At 42.6% G+C, this 26,854-nt stretch overlaps 1 protein-coding gene across 10 annotated transcripts in view; it reads right to left on the bottom strand.

Moving 5' to 3' along the window:
• The window catches only part of SMARCD3 (SWI/SNF related, matrix associated, actin dependent regulator of chromatin, subfamily d, member 3), a 121,500-nt gene that overhangs the window by 45,150 nt on the left and 49,496 nt on the right, over window positions 1-26,854 (bottom strand). For 9 of the 10 annotated variants that reach the window (XM_030008862.1, XM_030008860.2, XM_030008858.2 and 6 more), the window contains 2 exons: window positions 18,053-18,270; window positions 14,882-14,924 (listed from right to left, as the gene is read on the bottom strand). In XM_030008862.1, the coding sequence (XP_029864722.1) occupies window positions 14,882-14,924; window positions 18,053-18,261 (252 nt within the window). In that variant the 5' untranslated portion in view covers window positions 18,262-18,270. Of the gene's footprint in view, window positions 1-14,881; window positions 14,925-18,052; window positions 18,271-20,995; window positions 22,847-26,854 lie in introns of those variants that run through there. The other variant, XM_030008863.2, reaches the window with a different exon arrangement.

Raw genomic sequence — 26,854 nt, 5'->3', positions numbered from 1 at the left:
GGGTGGTACAAAGTCAAACTAGTAAAACTTGGTAACATATTTGAATTGTCACAGGGAGTGAATGCTAGATCTGATATGTGCCCGTTACATTTCTGCTTCTGTATTTGCAGCTGAAAGCAACATTTATCTTACCATTGAACAATGGTGTGAAATAGAAGTGTCAATCTTCAGATCAAGTACATACAGGAAACAACTGCTCTGAGTGTACGATAACCTAGTTATCTACTAGATGATTTGAGAAAAGGATGGTCACCATCTATGAAACAGAAGCAATATTACTACGGACAGAGGTGACCGGTTGTTGTTCTGGCAAAACAGAAACCTTGAGGAACACTGCTAGTAGGAGACGGAAACAGGAGTACCGTAATGCCTGTGCCTCTGCTAAATTCAATACAAAAGTAACAGGTTGAAGTTGTCAGGCCTATACTCTACAGGACATGTACCAGCTCCTCCTGGTCTTGACAAATACTATACTAGAAAGTACAAGAGAGGCAGAACTAAGAACGAACTGTTGCTTGTGCTCTGTCAACTTCATCTGCTTCAAGCATGTCTGAATCACTGCTTTCCAAGACAGACTCTCGTACTGCCAGATTCCTCGGTTAGAAATGTACTGCGCTCATCTGCAGAAAAACTAATTTTGCTGTGTCATGACCACTGTATTGGGCAACTCAGATAACACTTTGGAGCAATAACTGTCCTTCTCCCTGTGTTTATTTACTGTTCCATTAATCTTACCCATAAATTTTACCATCAGATTTCACATATTATGCATGACACTGGGGAAAAAAAAAAAAAAAAAAAAAAAGCTACACTGCACTGGGCTGAGAACTGATCTTTCTGGTCCCACTAGAAATGACTCACCCACTGATATGTCTCCAAATTGACAGTGAGGGACTTTTTCATTTAAGGTAACCAATAAACTCACTCATACTGTAAGATTTTTAATTGAGTTGTCATTGATAACAGATCAGATGACTTGAAGAAATCCAATAGTATCAACACAATTTCTGTTATCAAAGAATCCTGTGATCTCCTCAGAAAAAGGCAGGCTTGTTGAACAAGATTCAATTTTTACAAAGCTGCGCGTGGCTCTATGAAGCATTGATGTGCTCAGAGGTCTCCACTCCAGCAGAGGCACAAGGATCCCCTCAAATAATGTAAAACTTAACACAGAGATCAAGAGAAGACCAGGCAGGGAACAAAAAGATCCTTCCTCATCTAGAGAGCAGGAAAACCTTCCAGAGGGGAAGAGAGATTCCCCAACTCTGAATTTATATTTTGCTGTCTGCCTGTCACCAAGAAAAGGAAGGGCTGTGAGTGACCCTAACTGTCACTAACTGGCAGCTGTCAAGCAGAGAGGAGAACATCAGAAAAATTTTGTTTAATCAACAGAAGTGCATTCTCCCCTCCTTCTCTGCACCCGCAGCAGAGAGTAATCTCACCCAGCAATCCTTAGTGCAGAGGGGAATCCCCAGTCTTCACTTCCCAACCCTCAAAAAATCATGTTCTAATTCAAAAACTTTTTCCCTCTCTTTTTACTTTGACATCCCATTAACTCCTAGTCCTATCCCTCACTTAGCCCCAACTCCATCGTAACCACCATCATTCTAATAATGCAATTGTGTTGGGGAAGGGTGCATTTCCAAATTTATTTAGAATCTTTATTCTGGCTATCTCATTACCAAATAAATATTAGGAAAGGAAAGACAGTGCCACGAGAGAAAACTTTTATGTGTTTATAGTCACAGAGTTAAGGGAAGAATACCAAAGAGTTAAGCTGTATTTTGATTTAAAGCAGAGAAGAATCGTGGAACCAGGACAGATACACCTGTTAACATGCAGCTAAAAGACACAAGCAAGAATTAGAGAGATTTACTCTGATTTCCCTACAATGTTTTAAGCAGAATGTCATGAACATTTCCCAGTTATGAAATACAGAGTCGTGGACATTTAAAGCTAAGCTAAACTCTCTCAAGTACACCAAAGGAACAACTCTGCTTCGGTCTCCAAGGATATAGAGAAAGATACACATTATGTCAAAACTGATCTAATATGTTCATTCCAAGCTAACTACTGCTGTGGCTGGAAGAGTACTAAAAAGCATCATGTGAATTCCAAATTTATTCTTCTAAGTATCAATAGACCTAGCTGTATCACTTCTGCAAGAAAATTATGTCACTTCCATTCCTTAAAAATGTCAGAAATAATGGAAAAAAATAAAGGAAAACAGGTATTTTAGACTTTCAAGCGGTCCTTACGGATATAATCCTTCACAAGAACTTTTTGAGGAATTCACAGGGACACACAGATAAAAAGCAAATACTGGCCATGTGTTGCCCAAGAAAGCTGAAAAAAAGCAGTAAGATAAAAGATTCGGTTTTCATCACGGCCAAGTGATATACTTTCAACAACTTTGACTTGGCAATGATCCAGAAGAGGAAAAAAGAGACATAAATGCATTAAAAGGTGTAAAATTTTTAGTTAATCGTGACCTGAAAAGACTGTAAGACACTTCAGAAAAGACTTTTTCTGAGTTTGCTGACTGAGCTGCATGGTGGCAGATGAGTTGCAATACTGAACAGACACAATGGAATGCACAATAACCCAAGCAATTTATGTGTACTGGTGGATACTAATGAGACCATGGCTACTGATGAAAGTGACCGAAAGTGTGAATAAGTTAATGAGGTCATCTGCATGACGAGCAACAAACAGACAAAGATGCAAGGTATAAAGAAGAGGAATGGTTCTGGGGCTTTTCTAATTTAACCTGAATGTAAGGAACAGAATCTACAAGTGACACAGGATAGGGAAATCAGAAATAAAGAAGAGGACAGGGATATGGATCCATAACATGGTGAACAAAGAGAAAGAAAACAAAACAAATTATTAAAGGTATTTGTACAATCAAAAAACCCAGAAGCAAAGAATGTAGGACATAGCTACAGCATGGGGACTCTCACTTCTTCCCAGGGAAATCTTAAAAGGATTTAGGAAATGGTAGGGGAGGAAACAATAGCCCAGAACACCACGGTAGCCTAACAGGCCAGTGCAGTTTTTAAATACATGAGCAGGAAGACATGGGGCAAGACTAAGGATTTTACAATTACTGCCATGCTTGGCAATATCATAATCACTAAAAGAACACCACAGTCACAAGTGAAGAAATCTACTGACTAACTCAAGAAAATTCTGAGAAAAGCTATTGAGATGACCAGCAGACAGGAAAACATCCTCTATAATACAAGTTTCCATGAAGCTAATTAATTTAACTTCACTTGTGAGTTTGTATCTATCTACAAAAAGAAAAAAAAGTTTCTCTGCCTATCAAAGTGACAACACAATGAACTTGAAATTGTTTTAACTTCAGATTAGAAATAAGAGGAAAATCCTTAGGAGTGAGTACAGCCAAACACTGAAAAATTTTGACAATGACTGCAGGGAATATTTCAACATTAGTAATTTTAAATACATATGCTCTTACTTACAAGTAAATCCTCAGGCCTGTCCTGCAGAACTTAAACAAAAACAAAACAAAGTAGCAGTAAATTCTCATGATAAGGTCAGACTTCAGATTGTCTAGTTGTATGACGCTAAAAATAAACTAGTACTTTTTTCTTCTCCCAGATCAAATATGTGCTCTTTCTTTTCAAAGTCTTCCATAAGAAGGCTTGCCACACTCTAGTAAAATTAAATAGAACTCTCAATACAACTATTAGGAGTTGATATACAAGTATGCAGACCATAAAGAACAGACAGAATACTGATAGGAAATGACAGAAAAAAATCAGTGTAAGTGATGGAAAACCTGAGCTTAAGCTGGAGATAGAAGTTTTCTTGAGTTGTACTCATTGCCACTGACACATCCAAGATCAGAGACAGAAGAAGAAACAGGTGAGATTTCCCATTTCTGCAAAAAACAAAGCCATCTCCCACACTCTTTAACACTACTTGAACAGACTGCAAAGCATAGGTCTCCAATATCTCCTATTGCAAACAGGTTAGCTCTTGATTCCTCTCTTTTGAAAAAAAATTATAGTAATCATTTCTGCAACTTCTGCCATCAGAAAACACAGGATCCAGGAAGTGCATTTTTGGCATAGAGAGTTTTCTAAAGGGAGTTTTTGCGTTTTCATTAGCATCCCTAGGTGAAGTGTGGACACCACCAAACCTAAGAAGTCCATCTCTGTCAGCCTCATTGACCTCCAGTATGACTGTATGTATAAAATCGTTCCTGCTGACAGTGTATAACCCATTCTGCCACAAACTTAACATTGTAGGATACTGAATTCTGAAAGAATTTGAGTCTCTTCAAGTGGAGCCCTGACAGGAGTACTGCTGGCTACAAAAAACTTGATATGTGCCTCAGCCTTCCCTGGCCTCCACAAGCCTTCCGGGTTGAGGCAGTCAGTACTTCTTTGCTAGTCAAGGCATATCAGAAGCATCTACCACCGTTCCTTCCAACAGAAGACAAAACCAAAGTCACCCGCGTCCTGGGAACAATCCGTTTGAACTTCTGGGGTTATGCTGATGAACAGTCCTCAAACACACAAAGGATTCACTGACTATCTGGCAAAACCATGATTTGGGTAGACAGCTGTTTAAGCCTCAGTAATCACAAAACAATTTGGATCAGAAGGACCTTTGTGGAAGTCATGCAGACCAACTGTTTCACAAAACAGGTTGAAATTACAGCAGGTTGCTCAGGACCTTGTCCAGTCGGGTTCTGACTGCCTCCAGCCAAGGATGGACATCCCACAGCATCTTTTGGCAGCCTGTTCCAACGTTTTGGTACCATCGTGTTTTGCTTTTTTTATTTTAAGAAAAAGTTCCTTATACTGAGTCAACTGCCCACGTTGCAGTGAGTTTCTGTTGCCTCTCATCTTGTTGTTGTGCACCTCCAAGAGGAGGCTGGCTCTGTCTTCTCTTCACCACCCCATATGGCAGCTGCACTCACCAACAGGATCTCCCTTTCCCCTTCTCTTCTCAAGGCTGGACAAACCCAGCTCTTGCAGCTTCTCTTGGCAGCCATGTGCTCCAGCCCCCAGACATCCTGGTGGTCCTCTGCGGGCCTCACTCCAGGATGTCACGTCTTTGTGGTCCTCTGCCCAGAAGTCCAGATGCAGTTTCGCAAGTGTGGCATAGCAAGGAATAGCCTCTTTCCTTGACTTGATGGCAATGCTTACGCTAATACGGACCATTTTGCAGTTGACCTTTGTCACGGCTGGCTTACCTCACAGACTCATTCTCCACTTGTTGTCCATGAGGACCCCCAGGTCCTCTCCTGCAAAACTGCTTCTACCCAGTTGATGCCCACCCGTGCCACTGCATGGTATCGTTCTATCCCAGGAGTAGAACTTGGTCTTTGCCTTTGTTGATGCTGAGCTGCCGTCCTGTTCCTGCAGCCTGTCAAGGTCCCTCTGAGCAGCCATGCTCCCCTGACTCTGACGTAGGCTCAGGGACCTGGGAGGCCTGAGGACAGGACTTACCAGGAGTAACGGAGGCAAAGACAACACTTGAGTGCCACGGCCTTCTCCATGGCTTTTGACATGAGCGGCAGAACCAGACACAGACCCGGGTTTTCCTTAGTCTTCCTTCTGCTGCTGATATGCTTTGCAGAAGGCTTTCTTGTTGCCCGTCACGTCCATTGCTAGGTTCAGTTCCAGCTGAGCTTTGACTTCCCTAATTTCATGCTTGCATGCTCGGGCACCATTGTGCTGGTCCTGCTGGGTAGACCATCCCTGCTTACACCTCCGTGCACTCCCTCTTTGCATCTGAGGCCAGGCAGGAATTCCCTGCTTAACCCTGCTGGCCTCCTGCCAGGCCTGCTCAACTTTCTGCACATCGGTCTGATCATTCCCCTTTGCTTTGAAGAGGTTGTCCTTGAAGTTCAGCCAGCTTCCCTGAGCCCCTTTGTCCTCCAGGGATCCCCACTGTCCCATAAGATCCTTCTGGGCAGATCCCTGAACAAGCCAAAACCTGCTCTCCTGAAGTCCAGGTCTTGCTCGCTTCTCTCAGGATTGCAAACTCGGCCATCTCATGGTTGCTGCAGCCAGGGCTGCCCTTAACCTTCACATCCCCAACCAGCTCTTCATTCTTTGTGAGTAACAGGTCCAACAGAGCACCTCCCCTTGTTGGCTTGTTGATCATCTGTGTCAAGAAATGGTCATTAATCCAATCCAGGAGTCTCCTGTAGTGCTTGTGCCCAGTGCTCCTGCCCTCAAAGCAGATGTCAGGCTGGTTAAAGTTCCCCCATGAGTATGAGGGCCTGCAACCACGGTGCTTCCTCCAGATGTCTAAGAAAGGCTTTGTCTCCTTCTTGATCAGGCAGATTGTCTGTAGCAGACAGCCACCATGCTGTCAGCTGCATAACTTAATCTTAGTTTAAACTAAAGTCAGTTAAAAAAAAAAAAAGATACAGAAAAGCATGCCCTTCAGATTGATGTTTCTTTCCAGGTGAAAGTTGGTTTTCTTTAAACATCCCAGAAAAAAATAATAAATAGAATTTCAAGTAGGAAATAACAACTGGAGCTGCATTCTTCACTACCTGAGCAGGACAAATAAAACTGTTTCAGCAATTTGCTTTTAAAAAAAAAAAGTCATCAGACACTAATAAATAGAGATTTGGCAACTTCCTTAGAACTATGCTAGCCTGTAATTTTCATCTTTGAGAGAGGTAACAAAAGCCAAGACCTCTTGCTCCCCCAAGTCTGACAAGCTCAATTAGATCCTGAGCCAATTTTTTACTACCTAGAGCAGACACACGCAACCTAGACACTTCAAAAATATTGTTGAGAAGCCAGCTTTTTTACATTACAAGTGACAATGACTGAAGTATGATTTACCAGATACTGGACAGTTTCCCTGCTAAGAAACTTTAGCCTATAGCTTATTGACAAAAGTGTCTCTACTGTTGAGGCTTCTATGGTGGTTAAAGAAGGATAGCTAAGGGCTGACACTCCTTAGAAATTGTAACTCAGTGCCACCTTGAGAGTCTCGATACCTAAGAGAGAGCATTTCAGGGAGGATTTCTGACTGGCTACCACAGAGCCAATAACACAGTCCAGTAACACAGTAAAAACAATTAAAGACTCTGTCATTCTGAATTTCATGGCCACATGCGGATACCGTTCAAAAATGCAAAGATCCTGCAACACTACAAGCAACAGTTAAGCAAGTCTTTCACCTGCCACTCACGGTAATCAGTTATGAGCACAGACTAACGTGGACAGATAGAAGCAATACATATATGCGCCTAAGCTCTACACTGTTTATATTTGAATGTTTAATTACATAAAAGAAGGCTATAGATCACATCTATGAATTAGGATTATGAGGAGTCCTTATGAGTTACTCTCAAAGTTCTAGTAAAAGCAGTTCAATAGCTCCTTTGTTTTCAGTGGCCAGGCAGCATCTATGACCCAGCCAAACCCCTGAGGCATACAGTCCAAAGAAACAACTGGACAGGTGACCACAGCATCAATCAGCATGGAAAAGCATCAAGTCTAGAGCAGGGAGTCTGACGGCATATGAAGGTAACATTTCTGGAGACTTCTGTTGGAGATGGAAGAAACATTCTTCTATGGAACAGCAGCTGAATCACAAGTACCAGCTTGAAGGGATGTTGGGAGGTCTCTAGTCCAACTTCCTGCTCAAAGCAGGGTCAATGAGGAGGTTATGTTGGGGTCTGAAAACTTCCAAGGGTGGAGATCCCACAACCTCTCTGAGTTCCAATGCTTGACTGTCCTGTTGTGAAAAGGTTTATTCTTACATATAGCCAGATCCTCTCCTGTTTCAACTTATGCTCACCTGCTCTCATTCTCCTGCCATGCTCCACTGGAAAGCCTGGCTCCATCTACTTGACCATCCTCTCTTAGGAGCTGGCAAGCTGCTGTTAGGTCACCTCAGAGCCATCTTTCCTCCAGGCTGAACAAGGCCAGTTCTCTCAGTCTCTCCTCACGTGCTGATCCAGCCCTCTGACCAACCTAACGACCTTCTGCTGAACTCAGTGCAGTTTGCCAATGTTTTTCTTGAATTGGGGGGTCCCAAAACTAGACACAGTGCTCTAGCTATGACCTAATGAGTACTGAGCAAAGAGGCGTAATCAAGTCCCTCAACCTCTTGGCTGTGCTCCTGGTTCATACAGCCCAGGATGCTGTTAGTCACCTTTGCTGCCAGGGCACACTTCTCGCTCATGCTCAGCTCACTGTCCACCAGGGCCTCCAGGGCCTTTCCAGCAGTGCTGGTCCCCAGCCAGGCAGCCCCAGCAAGAGCTTAGTGCCCCCCACTTTCCCACGGAAGAACTTTGCATTTGACCTTGTTGAATTTCATAAAGTTCCTGTTGGCTCATTCCTCCAGCCTGTCCAGCTCCCCCTAAATGGCAGCCTGTCCACAAGCATATTGACTGATTACCCCCACCCCGCCCCGTGATTTGGTGTCATCTGCAAATTTTATAAGCAAGCACTCCACTGCCTCCTCCAGGTTATTGATAAAGATGCTAAACTGAACAGCTGCCAGGATAGATCCCTGCAGTACTCTGCTTGTCACTGTCTTCCTGGTAGAGTGCAACCTATTAGCCACTACCCTTTAAGCCCAATCATCCAACCAGATGGTTGTCCACCCATCTAGACCAAAATGTCCCAACTTGGATACAAGACTATTATGGGAGACAGTGTTGAAAACTTTGCTAAAGCCGAGGTAAATTACATCCACTGCTATCTCTTGCTCACAGATCCAGTCATTTTATCAGGGGAGGCAATCAGGTTGAACAGGCATGATTTACCTTTGGTAAATCCATGCTCACTGTTTCCTATTACCTTCTTCTCCTTCACATGTCCGGAAATGTGTTTCAAAAATTTGCTCCACGATTTTCCCAGGGACCAAAGTGAGGCCAATTGGCTGCAGTTCCCTGGATTGTTCTTTTGGCCTTTTCTAGTCATTGGGAACCTGCCCCGATTTCCACAGTATTTCAAAGGTGATAGAGAGTGTCCTTGCAAGGACATTGGCCAGTTCCCTCAGCACCCTCAGATGCAGCCTGTTGGGTACCATGGAGTTCTACAGATCGAGTTTTCTCAGGTAATCCCTGGCTCAATGCCTGTCCAGTGCTGGCTGTTCCTCTTGAATGTGTTCACAAGGTATGGGAGACATCGTTAGTGCAGACTGAGACAAAGAAGGCTTTGAGTACTTCAGATTTATCTGTCTCTGTCATCACTGTATCACCCAGCCCACTCAGCATCATACATTTTCCTTAGTTAGCCTTTTATTACTAGTCTAACAGTAGAAGCTTTTCTTGTTGCTCTTGACGTCTCTTGGAAATCTCAGCTCCAGTTGAGCTTTGATTTTCCTGATACCACTCCCTATACGCCCAGGCAACATTTCTAAATTCCTCTTTTGTAGCCTCTCCCTGCTTCCACCTCTTGTACACTGCCTTTTGACGTTGGGACCTCCACTGTGAGTTCCCTGCTTAGTTAAGCTGGGCCCTGCATAAATCTGCTCATTTTCCCACATATCAAGACAGACTGCTCTTGTGCTTGGAGGGTCCTTAAAAACCTGCCAGCTTCCCTAAGCCACTTTGCACTTCAGAGCTGTTTCCCATGGGATCACATCTACTAGTTCCCTGAATAAGCCAAACTCTGCGTGTCTGAAGTCTGGAGTCTGTACTTCACTACTCTCCTTCCTCACTCCCTTCAAGATCCTTCCCCTGTACTCGGCACTGGTGAGGCCGCACCTTGAATACTGTGCTCAGTTTTGGCCCCTCGCTACAGGAAAGACACTGAGGTGCTGGAGCGTGTCCAGAGAAGGGCAACCAAGTTGGTGAGGGGCCTGGAGCACAAGTCTTAGGAGGAGCTAGGAGGAGTAGCTGAGGGAACTGGGGTTGTTTTGTCTGGAGAAAAGGAGGCCGAGGGGAGACCTTATCGCTCTCTACAACTACCTGAAAGGAGGGTGTAGTGAGACGGGTGCTGGCCTCTTCTATCAAGTAACTAGTGATAGGACGAGAGGAAATGGCCTCACATTGTGGCAGGGGAGGTTTAGGTTGGATATTAGGAAAAATTTCTTTACTGAAAGGGTTGTCAGGTATTGGAACAGGCTGCCCAGGGAAGGGGCTGAGTCACCATTCCTGGAGGTATTCAAAAAGCCCGTAGACAAAGCACTTCAGAACATGGTTTAGTGGGCATGGTTGATGGTTGGACTTGATGATCTTGAAGGTCTTTTCCAACCTAAATGATTCTATGATTCTATCTTGAACTTCATTATTTCACAGCTGCTACATCCAAGGCTGCCAATGATTATCACATCTCTAACCATTTCTTTCTTATGAGTGAATAGCACATCCAGGTGTTCCTCACCTCTGGTTGGCTCAGATGGAGAAAGAGGTGGACAACAGCCATGCAGTGACCAAACAACAACAGGACAGCTATTATGGTATGGGATCTGTGCAAAGAATCCCATATGGTGGTCAGTGAACAGCAGCAGGAATTGACTGAATATTTTTATAAAGGAGAATGAAGTAGGGAGGGTGAAAAGGAGAGGACAGCTGTACAAAAACCTATCAGCACAGCTAGACAAAAAGTCCTGATGGGAATTTGGGGCCCAGTGAGAAGAACAGTAGCCAATACTAAGAGACAAGCATGCCATTGAAGGAGAAGCAGTTTGCTGTTTCAAAGTTGCACTCCACTCAGCAAGTTAAATGAGGAAAAGCAGAGACACACACATCTATGAAGTCAGAGTGATTTTCAGCTGAGATTTTTGCATCAGAATGGGTAGGCAAGGAAGCTGAAGAAACAGAACAGTGAATCACAGTCACGGTGCCTGGGAAAAAATGTAATGACTCAGAACTAAGAGAAAAGACACTGACCAGAAGTAAAGAGGAGACAAGGCCTGGAGAAAGATGCGGTGCAATCTGATGTGCAGTCATGTTTCTCTACAGACCGTTTGTGGCCTGAGGTTGAAATTGAAGCACACCTGCTGGACTTGGGTCACAAAGGCCACATCAGCTCCAGAGATCTAGGTCCCCAGCTATGAATGAAGACACCTATGAACTTTTCTGAAACTGAATGAGAGTTGTGGTGACCTGAGAACAAGGATCCAGAGGTAAGAAAAATGGGATGAGGTATAGCCTGCTGCACAGAACTGGAGTTAATGTTGAATACACTATAAAAAAATGCTAAGCCTTGTTACATTACAGTGTGTCAGCCTGGGCTTAACCAAGTCTATCTTTTCATTAAAGCTGCATTTTAGACAACAGATATGCAGTAGATCCAATAAACTTGCATTTAAGTAACATACAGTCATAAAGGGAACCACTACTTAAGACTGAAAAATGGGGATTAGAACAAGAACAATAATGTGGTAAAGAACTGGCATAGTAAAAAAGTATTAAGCAGGAAGTACCTCATGGACCATTTTTGAAACTGATTTTATTTAGATATCTTCATTAATAGCTCCAGCACAAAAAAGAGAAGTACGCTAACAAAACTTAATAATGACAAATTTGGGTGGTACTGTCAATACAAAGCAGAAGACAGTACAGAGAATGTAAGGAAGCTGAGAATCGTATAATAGAAATGGGATGAAATACACCATTACAAAGCACAGGATCAAGTTCCTCAGAGTCTATATCCATAATTCCTGCTGGAAAAGGGAATTCATCAGTTGCAAACAATAGAAAGAAGAAAAAGTTGTGAGTATTAGTCAATCACAGAATGACCATATGCTGTATCAATGTGATGAGGCCATAAAAGATAAGATGTGATCCCAATTTGCATCACTAGCGATTTCCAGTAGAGATAAAAATGCATTAGCGGCATTCAAGTACTGGTGATACTGGTAACCTGAATACTATGTATAGTTCTGGTCTCCTAAAAAGGTAGATTTAAAGAGGTTGGAAAGAGGTGAATTTAACCTGGAATAGAAATAACGAAGGAGTGTGAGCATTAGAATTGTGCGGAGTCCCTCTTACTTAGCAAACTAAAAGCACTTGCCTTGCCGAGCCTAGCAAAAAAGAAAAAAAAGCTGCTGGATCTAAAGTATCTCAGAAGTAAGGAACCTAACTAGTCTTGAGGCAGTAATTGTGTCACAGCTTCCATGACAGAGGGAAGCAGACTGGATGTGCCAGGAGGTCCCGTGCAGTTCCATAATACTATCTTCCCACATGTAATAGGTTGCTAGGTCGAACTTTGTCATACGATTATACCCATGCAAAATCAAATCCTTCTCAAATAGCTGTACTGCAGCAGCTGAGCAACCCCGTCCAACTAGCAATATGCTCCAGTGCTATAGCACAGGCTTGATCAGAGAGCCTGGAAGCCCAACAGCAGGTTATCTGTGCCAATTGCCTGACTCGCTATCACAGCAAGTAACACTGAGAACCCACCTCCTTTTCCACTATTACTTACATAAGACGGTTTTCCAGAGTAAAATGTATTTAGTATCTTCCCCTCTCCCCTTCACAGTTCCCAGGAAACACAAGCAAGAGCCTGCAAAAAGTCTGTGGGTAACAGATGCTGATTGGCTGGAAAATACTCCAGAAGTAGCTCCGGAAAGTTGGAAGTTTTACCCTGTGTTTCGTGTGCATTCCACAGCCACCAGTGCAAGTCTTCCACTTGACAGGACACCGATGCACACAGCATTTTCCCATCCCATGAATGGTAAGCGTAAGGAGGTTCTGATACGCTGACTGCAGCCTAATGGACTGCAGCTTTGTTGCACTGATAAAAACTCCACTGCAGACAGAACTCTAGCCATTTATATTGCCTTATCACTCTATCAGTTAAAATTACTGGCTGCCAGCAACAAAGACACTGAAAGGCAAGAAGACTTGGTGACAGCATGGTTCTGAAAGGTGCTAGCATCTGTATAGGTTTTTGACATACTTTAATAAGGCTCTACCTATTTGTCTTGGTTTTGGCTGGGATGGAGTTAATTTTCTTTCTAGTAGCTGGTATAGTGTTATGTTTTGGATTTAGTATGAGAAGAATGTTGATAACAGTGATGTTTTCAGCAGTCGCTAAGTAGTGCTTATACTAAGTCAAGGATGTTTCAGCTTCTCATGCCCAGCCAGCGAGAAGGCTGGAGGGGCACAAGGAGTTGGGAGGGGACACAGCCAGGGCAGCTGACCCCAACTGGCCAAAGGGGTATTCCATACCATGTGATGTCATGCCCAGTATATAAACTGGGGGGAGTTGGCCTGGCGGGGGGATCGCTGCTCAGGAACTAACTGGGCATCGGTTGGCGAGTGGTGAGCAACTGCATTGTGCATCACTTGTTTTGTATATTCCAATTCTTTTATTTTTGTTATTGTTGTATTATTATTATTTTTGTTGTTGTTGTTATTTTCTTCCTTTCTGTTCTACTAAACCATTCTTATCTCAGCCCATGAGTTCTACCTTTTTTTCCCCTGATTCTCTCCCCCATCCCACTGGGTGGGGGGGAAGTGAGTGAGAGGCTGCATGGTGCTTAGTTGCTGGCTGGGGTTAAACCATGACACAATTAAAGAGTTTTCATGGATTTGATAAACAGAGGCACAAGTCTTCTGTTGCCAAAAAAGTTTGGTTACCTCTCTTCTGAGACCTTTTTATCTTACAAAGGCATCAGACAAAAAAAAAAGCGTGCCTTAAAAAGGACATATATATTGAAAGTGATAGCCTCACTACACAGGATGTATAATTGTCTGTGAAAACAATTTGTGTGGGAAAGACAAAACTGACAGCACAAGAAACATAGGTTTCGTTCTAAGAAAGTACGACTCTAAGCAGAGCAGGAACGAGGCTTTAACACAAACACCATGGAGGCTGCAAGTAGTTCAAAGGTCTGGATTTGATGGTAGCTTATTCCTTTCAAGACAGCAACGTGAGAGAACTAATGGCTAACCTATGAGAGGCTGTGCTTTCTGAGGGTAGCAGGAATTACAAGAAAAGAAGTGATAATATGACATCAGGAGTACCAAAGTGGGTTTACCTCCTCAGGTGGCTGGCACTAGGTACCTCTGGAACGTCACAGAAGAGAAACTGGAGGCTGCCAGCAAGTTTGGGTTTACAATAGCAGTGGAGAGGTAGACTCGAGAAGGACATGGAGATCTGCACACCTGTCAAAGGGATTCTGAGCCCAGAAAAAGCACCAGAAGCCAAAGAAAATGGGACTAGGATGTGACAAGAGTGTGTGTTTTGAAGACTAAGGAAGCTTGCCTTTTGGGACCAAGTAGGTTTCGGGGGAACTGTACTGAAAAGGTCACAGGAAAGGAAAAGTCTGGGAATAATGAAAGAGAAGGGAAGCAGAGAGAAATTCCAATGTTTAAAAAGGAAGTAGAAGATTGAAGCATTGAGGATCAAGCATAGGCAGACACCAAAAGCTAGACATATCCCCAGGGATAAGAGAATTAATAACTCTCCAGACAATGCAGGCTCCTTGAAGTCTGTTGTTTACATGGGTCCACTTCAGTCCTACTAGGACACAACCACAAAAATTAGAACCTGGCAGCTCTACTGGGCCAGAGAGACCTGAGAATGAGCCCATCTCCTACAGGCACAGCTGCGCTCTGAACCAGCTTTTGGCCAGCCTCAAAAATTGATCAAAAACATCCTTAAGACCCAGAGGGCCCCAGCGTCAAGTCGTGTACTTCGCAGCCCAGCACCACTGTCCATCCAGCAAGTGGCAGTGCTGGCTCGGCTAATCCAGTGCACGAGGATGACACAGGCCAGGCTGTACTCCACACTCCCAGCCCCCAGCCCCCAGCCCCAGCCTTGCTCTCTAGACTTTCACCCACTGCCTACTTACTTTTTAATTAGATTTTTAAACAAAAAGTGAAAGTATTTTCTAAAATCCCTCTAATTACACTTAGATGCTAAACTGATTGTGAAGGGAATAGGAAATGAAAGCGACTCACCCTCTGAGGGAGAATTTTGTCAGCCATCTTCCTCCTCTTGGCACTGTACATTTTTTAAAGAAAAAAACACGTTACCATGGTGACAGATCTAGGAGTAACGAGGCCACCTGCTAAATTATCCTGACATCTCCACATGCTGGTGCACAGCTGTGCATGCATCAGCAAAAGGGTCTCACCCATGCCCAGGACCTAGGACCCCTTCTCTCAGCAGCCTGGGGAGGTAGTTAGCTAAGAACAAATCAGGGCTGTCTGTTATGCATCTTGGAAAGAAGTGTGCAAGTTCTTTGATCACAGCATCTTCTACGGTGCAGGGTGGCTATGTATGCAAGTGCATGTGCACATGCCATCTATAGATACAGAAAAAGGATGTAGGAGGACAGTGCGCACGTGTGGAAGTGTGCACAGATACACCTATGCATATGCACATGTAAGTAGTTGAGTGCCTGTAAACAGAATGTGAACTTGTTCAAACAGATGACATGCATTCATTCATTCGTGCCCAAAATTGAGTGCTGATGAAAACACACATATATATGTGTATTTCATATGATGTATGAAAACACACATATACACACACCCTTCCCTAGGTATATACACTTGTTTTATTGTAACAATTTGCATGAGTGATATACAAAGGTACGTGGGCTTACGTTTCCGTATTTGTTCATCTTTATGAACGCACATGTGGGAGGATATGTGTGCCTGCAGTGTATATACATAATGTGTCCACACCCATACATAAGCACATTTATATATCTATGCTTTTAAAAACATACTTGTGTTTGCGTACGTACACACAAATGTATATGTGCCGAAGAAATGGTACTGTCAGGAAGATTGCCAAATACATTGTCTTTTGGATTCTTCAGATTCTAAGAACCATTTGTGCCCACCAAACCTGTCACCTAGCTTTCTCTAACAGGGCCAAGAGGGAATTCAGGCCTTATCCTTCACCTCTATAATTTGTGAGACCTTTATCTTAAGCAGGAGATGAATCACTCCATCTGTGACAGACAAATGGGAGAAAGCGAACCGCCTGCTGCCGCTCTGCCATGTCACAAGGATGCCCCTCCTTACTGTTTTCATACAGGAAGTCTGTCAGCAGCCATGTCCACGTAAAAGCTGTTTCCACACACATCGATGTGGCATACTCCCTTCCTACGTTTGCTAATAATAAGCCTGGCCTGAAATACCGGATTCTTAGATTCTTCCCCATCCCCATATAAACCAAGCCTGAGGAACTCTTTGTGCCCGGAGGTGCAAACTACACCCTTCCTCGGGGTCAGAAAATTCATCTACACAGTCACACCCAACTTCATAGGTGAGCAACATCCCTTTGTAAAACTGCAGGAATAATAGGACTGGAACGTTACATGGTGTGAATCTCCAACACCTTCCACAGCTCACAAAATCAAATCTGCACTGAAACACTTCACAGAATCTGGAAGTAATGCCTGAGCAAGTTCCACCCTCCCAAAGGGAAATGGGATATGCATGCACCTGCAACAACCCCAAAGGCTTGCAATTAAAAAGCAAGTAACAAACAAACCAAAAACCCCCAACAACTTGGGTCTCAACTAGTTCTCCAAAAGTCTGTTACAGAAATGAGATTTCTGTCTCCACCAAACCTGCCAAGAAAGGACGACTACACCTTCTTGGCCCATTTGTGCCATAAAACATAGGACTCAATTACTCCCAGAAATGGACCCAAGGTGCCAGAAAGTTTGCCTGAAAAACCAGAAAAATTTCAATGGAAAACGACAGGGAGGTGGAAATGAACGAGGGGAAAATGTTCAACACATTATCTGGAGGGAAGGCACGGCAGAAGAAACAGAGAAACTTTCCTGAGTACCTAGGAAGCACTGGTGTGAGCTGAGATTACTGCTGGGTTCCAAACTAGAAGCCCTGAAGTTAAGAACTGGGGAAGGGGAACTGCTTCCTTCTGTGAGTTAGGCCATCAACTTTTAGAAACTACTCTTCTTTAATGATCTCTGGAAACTAGTTAGTGACTAAAGTTTACCTTAATTATCCAGCAGTGGCAATTTTTCAGGTTATATCTACCCTGTATATTTGAAGGCTAGGCATTACTTTGTGCAGTTTCCTGGAGTACTTCCTGGGACGTGCTGTGGAATGTGCATTTCAGCTAGTGCTGGGCAAGGCCTCCAAGATGCACATGCATCTCTTGTGCTCACATGCTGCACTCGCACGCATTCCTTCTGTATTCAATCTTATTCAATCGTAATATGTTAATACTCTCAGGATTGGTGTCCTTTCCAGATGCATCACAGATATAAGCATTCCCAAGTCTGGCTTGCTGATCCAAGGCATATAACCTGGACAGAGCAGGGCTCCTGAAGCACTGAGCTTAGAGAGTCATGTTCTACCTACAGCTAGATTCGATGACACCACCAGAACACTGTCTGAATCTATATATACGCCTATAATGATTCTGCAAAAGGCAGACCACCTAGATGACTGCACCCTACATATTTATCAGGAACTGGCTCAAGCTTAGAACTCAAGACTGCTGAGGTCTAATAAGTTGCAAAAAGAAATTGGCAAACTGTTACTTAAGAGAGAATGCATTCAGCATTGTACAAAATGAGCATATATTAAAAAGTTCCTTTAAAAAGATCCCTCTAATTCTATGGAATTATCTCCTTTGCATCTCTCTCTACTTTATATGTAGGAATGCCTGTGACAATTGCAAGTTTTATGACCACTCTCCTGAGTGACCATAGTACAAGTATTCACATGACCAACCAAACATTTTTTCCACTTGTCTCATTTACAAACCATTTTGTTAGCCAGTCAGAAATCAGAGGAACTATACAGAACAGATAACAAATAATACACTAATTGTACTATATTAGAAGAGAACTGTTCATTAACTTTAAAGGCTAAATATAATGGCCAGATTTATAGCCCGATAACCCTGCGAGGTGAAAGCATTATAACTGCAAAACCAGACATTAGTGAAGGTCAGTTTGTTCAAGACCATTCACAAAGTAAAGAGTAAAATTTACCAATGTTTTTCCTGCTTTAAGAAACTGACAATATATAAATATTCTAATCTGCCTCATTCGAACTTAAAGGTCTTACCTATTGCTAAAAGGTATCATTTTTTCTTCCTCAAATTGTCCTCCCATGTTTTCTTTCCAGAACACTCACCTCCTAGTTCGGTTCTGAGTAGCTTGCTGCTGCTGTTGCACTTGCTGCTGCACTTGCTGTTGCTGGACCTGCTGTGGTGCAGTGCGTTTTCTTGTTGTTTCCATCACAGTCTGAGGCATCCCAGGTCGCACTGAGGGGCTTCCAACGTATGGGGGGCCTGGGGGACCCATGGGAGCCCCCTGATGGGGCATTCGAGCTCCTGATGGCATCCCAGGTCGCTAGAGAAGAAGCGAAACAGAAAGAAGAGACAGTTTGGTCCCCGTTTCTTCAGCTGCAAAGACATTTGTACATAATCAGACACTAGCTCCAGCAACTTCCCCATTTTGACCATCCTGATAAGCACTAAGCAGCAACACAGAGCACATGAGCTCTGGACTGGTATTTCCTGGACATTGTAAAGAGGCATTCAGTGTTTAAGTAGAGAGGAAACAGGGATGAAAAATACTAGGCTTGGGAAAACACTCAGTGGTCAGTAACATATCCAGGCCAGCTTACAGCAGAAAGCTCTACCTTCAGACCAAAGAAAAAGCTCCATGGCAGCTACACGCAGTCCAAACTGGTGCAGTTCACATGCTAATCAAAACTACAAGCAAGCTCACATTTACAGTGCCTCAGATTTTGCACTGACTACCAGGCTGCTTTGATCAGCAGGGAGACTGTAACAAGCAAAGGTGAACCATGAAAACACTATGATAAAACATTTTCCATTAAAAGCCCTCTCCTTCACCTACACCGGAGAGCAGTGTAAGTTCACAAAGTGACAAGAATCCTTTAAGAAAAGGTCATGTCTCTGATCAAGCCTCTTAAATAAAAAATAAAAAAAAAAAGGGGAATGTGGTCATTTGTCAGCAGCCCCTGTAGGCATTCTAAAGTCCTGACATTTATGTTGACTTCAGAGTGCTCTGAAGAAACACTTTTGGGTCAAATCACAAGCTTAATGCTGTACAATACACACAGTAAACTCTATTCTAAATCCTGAAAGTTTATAATCGTCAAGGAAAAACACCAGTAAAATAATCACCACCTGTAAAATGCAATTTAAAACAGAGAGAAGAGCTTAGTTTCATTCTAAGAATTATCAAGATGTTTATTATATGTCTGCGTATGTGTGAAAATTCAGACAAATACACACACACTCCATAGGCATTTGAGCCGGTATGTGAATAAGAATAATCATACACAAAAGCCTTTTGAAAGTCAAGTCCCTCTACAAAGTCTTTTAAGGAAACCAAGAAGGAATGGCTTCCATTATGGATAAATAATTGGTTGAAGGATAGAAATGAGGTAAAAGTAATTGGTTCTGAAAATAAAAAGAAGGCACATGCAGAGTTTTGCTGGGACTCAGGCTTTTCAGCATATTCATAAGCAACCTGGGGAAAAAAAAAGGGGGGGGGGGGGGAGAGAGAGAGAGAAGAAGCAAGGAAGTGAAAAAGTTTGTTGGTAACACTAAGTTATTCAAGCTGGCAAGGATGAAGGCCAGCTTCAGAGAACTGCAGAGGGACTTTATGAGACAGAATGAACACTTAAAAGGAAGATGAAAATGGATTTCAATACATATTGAAGTGAATTACACAGGAAAAAACAATCCAATCATCACATACAAAACAGTGAGCTCTGAGTTGACTGTTGCCCAACAGAAGCAAGATCTCGGAGCTTAAACAGTCACTTCGGGGGCGGGGGGGCGGAAATCAGTTCACTGCTTACTAGAGGTCAAAAAAAGCCATTAAACAAAAGAAATGACAAGGAAGGGAACAGAGAACATCACTGTGCCACTGTCCATGGTTTGCCCACATGTTGAATGCTGTGTGCAGTTCTGGCTCCTGCAGTTCAGTAATGGTAGAGTAGATCTGAAAAAAGTACAAAGAATGGCACAAAAATGATTACGATATGGAACTGCATCCACATAAGTAAAAGTAAATATACTATGATTTTCCCTCTGGAAGGAGGTGATCCAAGGTAATCTAAGGGGGCATTTGCTAGATAGAGCTCTGCAAAATCATGAGTGGCCTGGAGAGGGCAGTTGGGGATTGACTGTTCACTGCCCCTTCCAGAATAATAAACTATGGCCATCAGAGGAGGCTAGGAGGAGTCAGGCTCACAGACAACGAAAAGAGGGTAGTTTGCCACACAGTGGGTAGTCAGCCTGCGGAACCCGTTTCCAAAGGGCTGCTAACGACATGGAAAACATATATGGCTCAGAAACTTCTCTGAGTTATCAACAGTTAAAGACTGAGAAAGTACTTGGGAGAAGTACACTACTGGTCTCCAAAGTGAGGTGTGTGCACCCCAGAGGGCATGCAAGACAGTCCATTGGGGGGTGGGAAGAAAATGGGTTTTGCGCTGTTAATAAAATAAAATAAATATTTAAAAAATAGTTTATTTCATCTTTATCTCATCTTTTTATAATTTCTGAACATATAATTATGATAGCTATTATAATAATATATAATTCTAAATATAATTTGGACCTGCATCTCCAAATTAACCACCCATATCCACTGTAGTCCCCAAAGCCCCCAGCTCAGTACCCTCCCTGATCATCACAAGTCTTAGCTATTCCTTGCACTTGTACGCATGAAGGAAAACGGCAGAAAGAAAGAAGGGGAATGAATGATCAGCAAAGAACCAATGGCTATAATTGGTACGGACAGAGAAGGAAGGCTGAGGTAGGAGAGAGACCAGCACAGAAGCCAAGCAGGTGAACTCAGCAAGTATTCACGTAGGAAACCAACTGTGGGCATGGCCACTGAGCAGAGAAGCAGCAGGAGGCAGCAAACAGCCAAAACTGAGGCTTTGTGCAGAGCTGGAAGCATCTTCTCCCATAAACACGGAGCTATGAAAACTGCTGGAACAGAGCAGCTCTCTCCGTTCCCACGTACTCACCCCCACCCTCTGACCCAGGCAGAGTCAGCAGAAACAAATGGCCCAGAAAATGCTTCTCACTTGAGCTTGTATTTAAGATCTCTCTGTTGTCTGTCAGTCTACACATTGTGGCCTTCTTCCAGCAAAGAGCAGACCATTGGGCCTGCTGTTGCCTGTCAATCAGCCGGGGACATTTGACAGTCATTCAGAAGAGACAAGATCCTGAGCGCAGCCATCTCGTATTCATCCCTCCTGGAGACTGTCTGGCCACAAGGATGAGACTGCAGGCCCACTTTTCTGCTTCTATAAAGGATACTTTAAGGCCTGGAGAACAAGCTCAGCAAGCCAAATCTACTCCCGATCTAAGTCTGACAACTTTGAACTTCCTTCAGTTCCCTTTGTTAAGTATCAAAATAGAGAAACGTAGAGAAAGGGCAAAACTGAGAAAAAGGAGACAGCTCTAGCAAAAGCATATTCAATCTCACCCCTTGCCTGCCTCATTCCTTCCCCTCCCTTCTCATGTTCCTATCTCCAGTATCACCCGTAGATAAAATATTACTCACTACACAACTGCCATCTCCCTGCTGCAAGCCCACCAGACTCCCAATATACAGAAATGCTTTCTCTATCTAAACTTTTCTAAAAGAACACACAAGTAGTACCTTACCTTATCTAAAAGCTTACTTTGCTCTCAAACACATCTGCAAGACAGTGACAGACAATACATCGAATTTTTCACAATACTGACGTAAAAAAAAACCGTCTTGACACTAAAGAGTCTTACAATACCATTATGTCTTTTGAAAGAGATCTTGAAGATGCACCTGTCTACGGGTTAGGATCTGTCTCTCCCCTCTTCCTCAGAGGGATGGAATCTGTCCCGAACAAGTATCATCCATGGTGAAGGCTGCAGTGCAAAACAGCACTGACACATCCTCCTTCCTGGGAAATCATCTACCCTAGACCCGCTCTACCCAACCCAACTCTGTTCTTTCCCACAGACCCATCCCCTCTTTTCCTCCATTGATTCCCTATACATGTTTTACTCTGCACTACTTCAAACACTTTACTGGACAGCGGGCAAAACCACTGTGGGCTACAGAAAATGAGAGAGAACACAGTACATCCCCAGCGGAAGGGACCACTCTCACAGCTCTGAGAAGATGGAGAAAAGAGTACAGTAGAGCTGCCTGCAGAGCAGCTAGGCAAGGCCAAACAGTACAGCAGACAGACAAAGGCACACAACCAATATTTCATGCATGCATACTGGTCCCTAAGAATTCTGCCGATTGCCTGCATTCCTCTGCTCAGTCCATCATTGCCCTGGCTACACCCTTCCAAAGCTGAGCATACTGTCAGTGCAGCAAGCATACCACCTCCCCAACAACTGCTGTCAAGTCCCTGTCACCACCTTCCACTGCCCAGTTTCCCAAGCCACGCATTTGGCTTTTCTACTTTCTTCCCTGCCTGAACCTCCTGTCACATCAGAGGACTGCCTCTTTCCTCTTCCTCTTTGTCATTCTTCAAGTGAACTTCTCCTGTCTGATGACAGAAATGAGACAACATTGGAGTGGTGCTTTTCTATGTGTTTCTACTGCAGAGTCTTTTCTCAACGGACATCAACATCGTAGTAGCCAAAATGCTGAAGCAGGAAAAAGGAAGGTTCCTGTCTGGACATACCAGACAGAGGAAAATAACCTGGAGAACTGATGGGTAAAAGAAAGCATCAAGAAAAGAAAAGCAAAAACATCTACAAGACCCTCAGAAAGGGACTGAACAGAGAGCAGGGAGTCACTACAATGCACTATAGCACTGAGCTGTACCTACAGCAATTTCCTGTTCTGAAAGACAGACTCTATCCATCTTGGCACCATGCAGGAGGACTCTGATGGCACGCAGTGAACATCCACAGCCTTCTTTTTAACAGAGAAACTGACAGATTTTGAGAAGAACAACAACAATTACCAAGTATACAAACAGCATTTTTTTTAAACTAAAAATAGAACCTACCTTGGCTAGACAACACATCGTGTCAAGGCATTACAGTAGCTACTGATTTCTATAAGGCAAAAACATAAGCAAGAGGAGATGCCAGATGCTGTCTGGAGATAAGAACGGGTCACTAGAAGTATCTGGAACAGTTAAGAAATTTAGACTACACTGATATTGTCTGATGGCAACAGGTTTCTGACTGCACAAACAGTTTCCCAACTGAATGTGCCATTTCAAAATGGAGTCTTAGAAGTACAAGAAAAAGTTGTAGACGGCTTCTCTCCTCTCCTATAACTAACTACAGATGTTACATCACAGGAGTTCCTTTTCTTTAATGTCTATGAATCTTTTAGAGATTTAGTAAGCAGAAACACCAGTATTGCAATTCTTCCTGCTTGTCTGCCATATTCACCTTCCCCCATTTCCCCAAAGCTCTCACATCCTAGAATCAAGGTCCAAGTGTTCCAGGTTCCACCCATTTTTAAATAATGTTCATGACAATCCAAAAATCTTTAACTTAGTAAACATCACATTTACAGAACTGTGAACTGTAACTTGAGACAAAGTTAAGTGACCACCTTTCTATTGCATGCACGTTCACTCACAGCTCCGAGTAATCAGACACCAAACATCAAACCAAGCACTTGCATGCAACCAAGGAAAAAAAAAAAAATTGGAATTGAAACTAACAAACCCTATATACCATACTTGAGTTCCATCAGCTTGCTTGTTTTAATAGATCTGATCACATCCACTACTGTGATATAAGGTATGGAATGGATTTTGTGTGAAGAACTACCAGAATGTGCCTCTTGACTCTGTAAAAAGGATGGCTTTGGGAAGGGAGAGGTAACAACAGAGCTCTGCAACATCATGACTAGCATGGCGAGAGAAGAGGCTGATCAACAGCTCACTGTCTTTTCCCTTACAAGAATTAGACAACAGCTAGCAGCTGGCAGGATCAGGTACTTCTTTATGTAAGACAAGCTGCAAAAATTCCTTACACAAAACACTGTGAATGCTAAAAGTTTATATGGGTTCAGGAAGACACCAGTGGACTAACCTACATAAATAAAATCCATATAGAGGTACTAAACATAGAGGGCAGCTTTGGGTCCGAAAGCTCCAGAGCTACAAAGCACAGAGTATTTGGAAGACGCATCACTAGGTTTCTGCCTTGTTCCTGTACCTCCATGCAGTCTTCTGCTGCTCCCTGCAACTGGGAACACTGGACTAAATGATCCAGTGTGACTGTTTTCATATTGCTACCGTGTTTCTTTTTTAAAAAACAGAATAGCAATTGAAACATCTCACAGATCAATTACATCTGTGCACCTATATTCGTCAGCAAATCCGTTCTCTCAATGAGCAACTCAAATTTGTTTAACAAGCCCATATTGTATAATATCACATTGATCTCTATTAAAGCCCTAGCTAGAATTATTATGATTTTCTTTTCTTAATTACATGTGAACTTTTCTGTATTTGTTAGCCTGTAATTAGTCCAGGGCTAGGAAAGGACAAACATTCAGTTTCTACTGGCAGCTTGCTTACATGGTTGAATGCTGTACAATGTTTTCACTCTACCAGTCTTCTGCAAGTACCTTCCCAATCAAATTTCTTCACTGCGGTAAGGTCCCTTGATTTTTCCAGGCTGCCCTACACTTAGCTCAAACATCTCCTTGTTTAACAGCACAGGGAATACATACGCAGCAAACCAGTGACTCCAGTTAGGCCCTGTTCCCTGACAATGCCCTAGCACAGAGAACCGTGCAGACAGCCCTGTGTTAGGGAAGTGGAACAAACTGTCCAAAAAAAAAGACAGTTCATGAGGCTCTTTTCTAGCCTTTCTAGTGTTAGCTGATTTATGCTCTGACAAGATAGTACTTATATCCAGGATAATATAAAAATTAGTGGGATATTTTTCATTAGCAAACTTCTACTTTTTTCAAATCTAACATTCTCCCCACCTCACTACTTCTAGTAGTGATCTCTACAAACTGATGACTGGCTGGAAGAAACAGCCACTTTTATCCACTTAAAACAGATCACCATTCAATTTGGGGAGAATATCTTTAGTTCTTCCCACTCTAATAAAACAAATATAATTTTTATAATATACTTGAGGTCATCCAGTCCTTCCTCATTTCAGAGAAGTATCACCAGTATATCCATCATCTTTGATAGATATTCACTTCTTTAACCAGTGCCTAAAAGCCTCCAGTGACAGAGATTTTACAATTTTCCGAACCAGTCTCCATCCTTAGGTATTATAAAAAAATCCCGTTCTCTTTCAATGAAGTCTTCACAGGCCTCCCACTACTACTGCCCTCTGAGTTACCCCTCTTTTTGCTTGTTAGTCATGCAGATGACCAAAATCAGAAAAATGTTCTTGTAAGTGTATGCCACAGATTTACTATTGCTTCTGTATTATTCTCTGCCCCACTTCTTAATCAGGCTAACAGTTTACTTGCTTTCTTAGTAGCAGAGGCTGTATGAGGGGATGCAAAACTTGTTTATGAAATTCATTGCTCATCCCCTTTTCGAAATCACTGATAAATCTATTAGACACTCCATACATATCTTTGGGGCACGAGACCTGTCTTTTTGTCTGTTTTAACATTGGCAACGAGTTATTTATCACTATATTAAATATTTGTTTACATGATGGCATGCTTTGAGACCCTTCTTTCACTGTACTAAATGCCATGTCATACAACAGTTTCTGTACTTACCATAAAATTCTATGACTGGATTTGAGAGGTAGATAACCAGACAAAAAGGCGACTGAGGATAAGCAAAGGAGTCACATAAGTGATACATAGGTTTGCATAAATTAGCAGTCTTGATGTGTAACTAATATTAAACTGTAGACATTAGCAGGAACTATGCAAAAACACATCTTAGCAGAAAATAAATATGGATAATGACTTATATTAACAGGAAGAGCCTCCTAAGCATGGCACAGAGGACAAAGAACAAGATAGCTATGGGAAAAAGAAGGTGATTTGAACTGACAGCAAGTATATTGTACATACAAATATGACTTGATAGTTAAGAAAGGGACATAGACCTTTATAGGTGTATCTTGTGTATAAAAGGCAAGAAGATTGGTTTTGGAAGGAAGATAAAGTGGGAACAGAAAAAGGACACAGAAGCAGATTTAAAAGGTCAGAACAAAAGGACAAGAAAACGAACCTCTCAGCAGCTTCTTGTGTGAAGATGACACAGGCAAGGTCGACAGTACAAGGCACCAAAGAGAAGATTGCTGCAATTGAGTCACAGGAAGACAGATGTCTGGACAAAAGCTTTGACAAGATCTGCACCATGGACCTTCTCAAGGCTATATGGGAAAAAACCTGTTTGAGTAAGAAAATGGGGAAAAAAAAAAAGCAAGAAAGAAAGAAAGAAAAAAAAGGGAGACAAAGGTAACATCCATTGAAGGGATCCAGTCAGCAGAGAGGCCTACAATAGGCTCTAGAGGATAGAAGAAACTGAGAAAAGGAATGGCCTGCAGGAAGAAGAATAACTTGGTTTGGGTCAACAAAATTTAAGGCAACAGCTGGACACCCAGAGGGAGATGTCATAAAGACAGCCTGAAATGTACTACTGGACAGTAGAAAAAGCATCAATAAAGAGATAAATCAACATAAATGTGGTGATTAAAGCCATATTTATCCATAAAAGTGCTAGAAGAAGAGCAGAGAGGAACAACAAAAAAAAAAAGGACAAAGTAAAGGATGAAGCCTTTGGGAGAAAAAAAAAAAATCTCTCTTCCCACAAATACAATGTGCAAGACCCTGATGAAACAGAACAGGAGTAAAAGAACTATAAAAATAAATAACTGAAAGAAATTTAACCTTTTTAAAAGAAGAACTGCTAACCTGAGGTGTAACAAACTATCAAGAACTCAAGCAGGATGAGAACAGAGTTATCACATTGAGATTT

Source organism: Aquila chrysaetos, chromosome 3 (assembly GCF_900496995.4).
Source record: "Aquila chrysaetos chrysaetos chromosome 3, bAquChr1.4, whole genome shotgun sequence".
Lineage (NCBI taxonomy): Eukaryota > Metazoa > Chordata > Aves > Accipitriformes > Accipitridae > Aquila > Aquila chrysaetos.
Note: the sequence above shows the minus strand (reverse complement) of the source record. Positions and strands in the feature narration are given on the sequence as shown.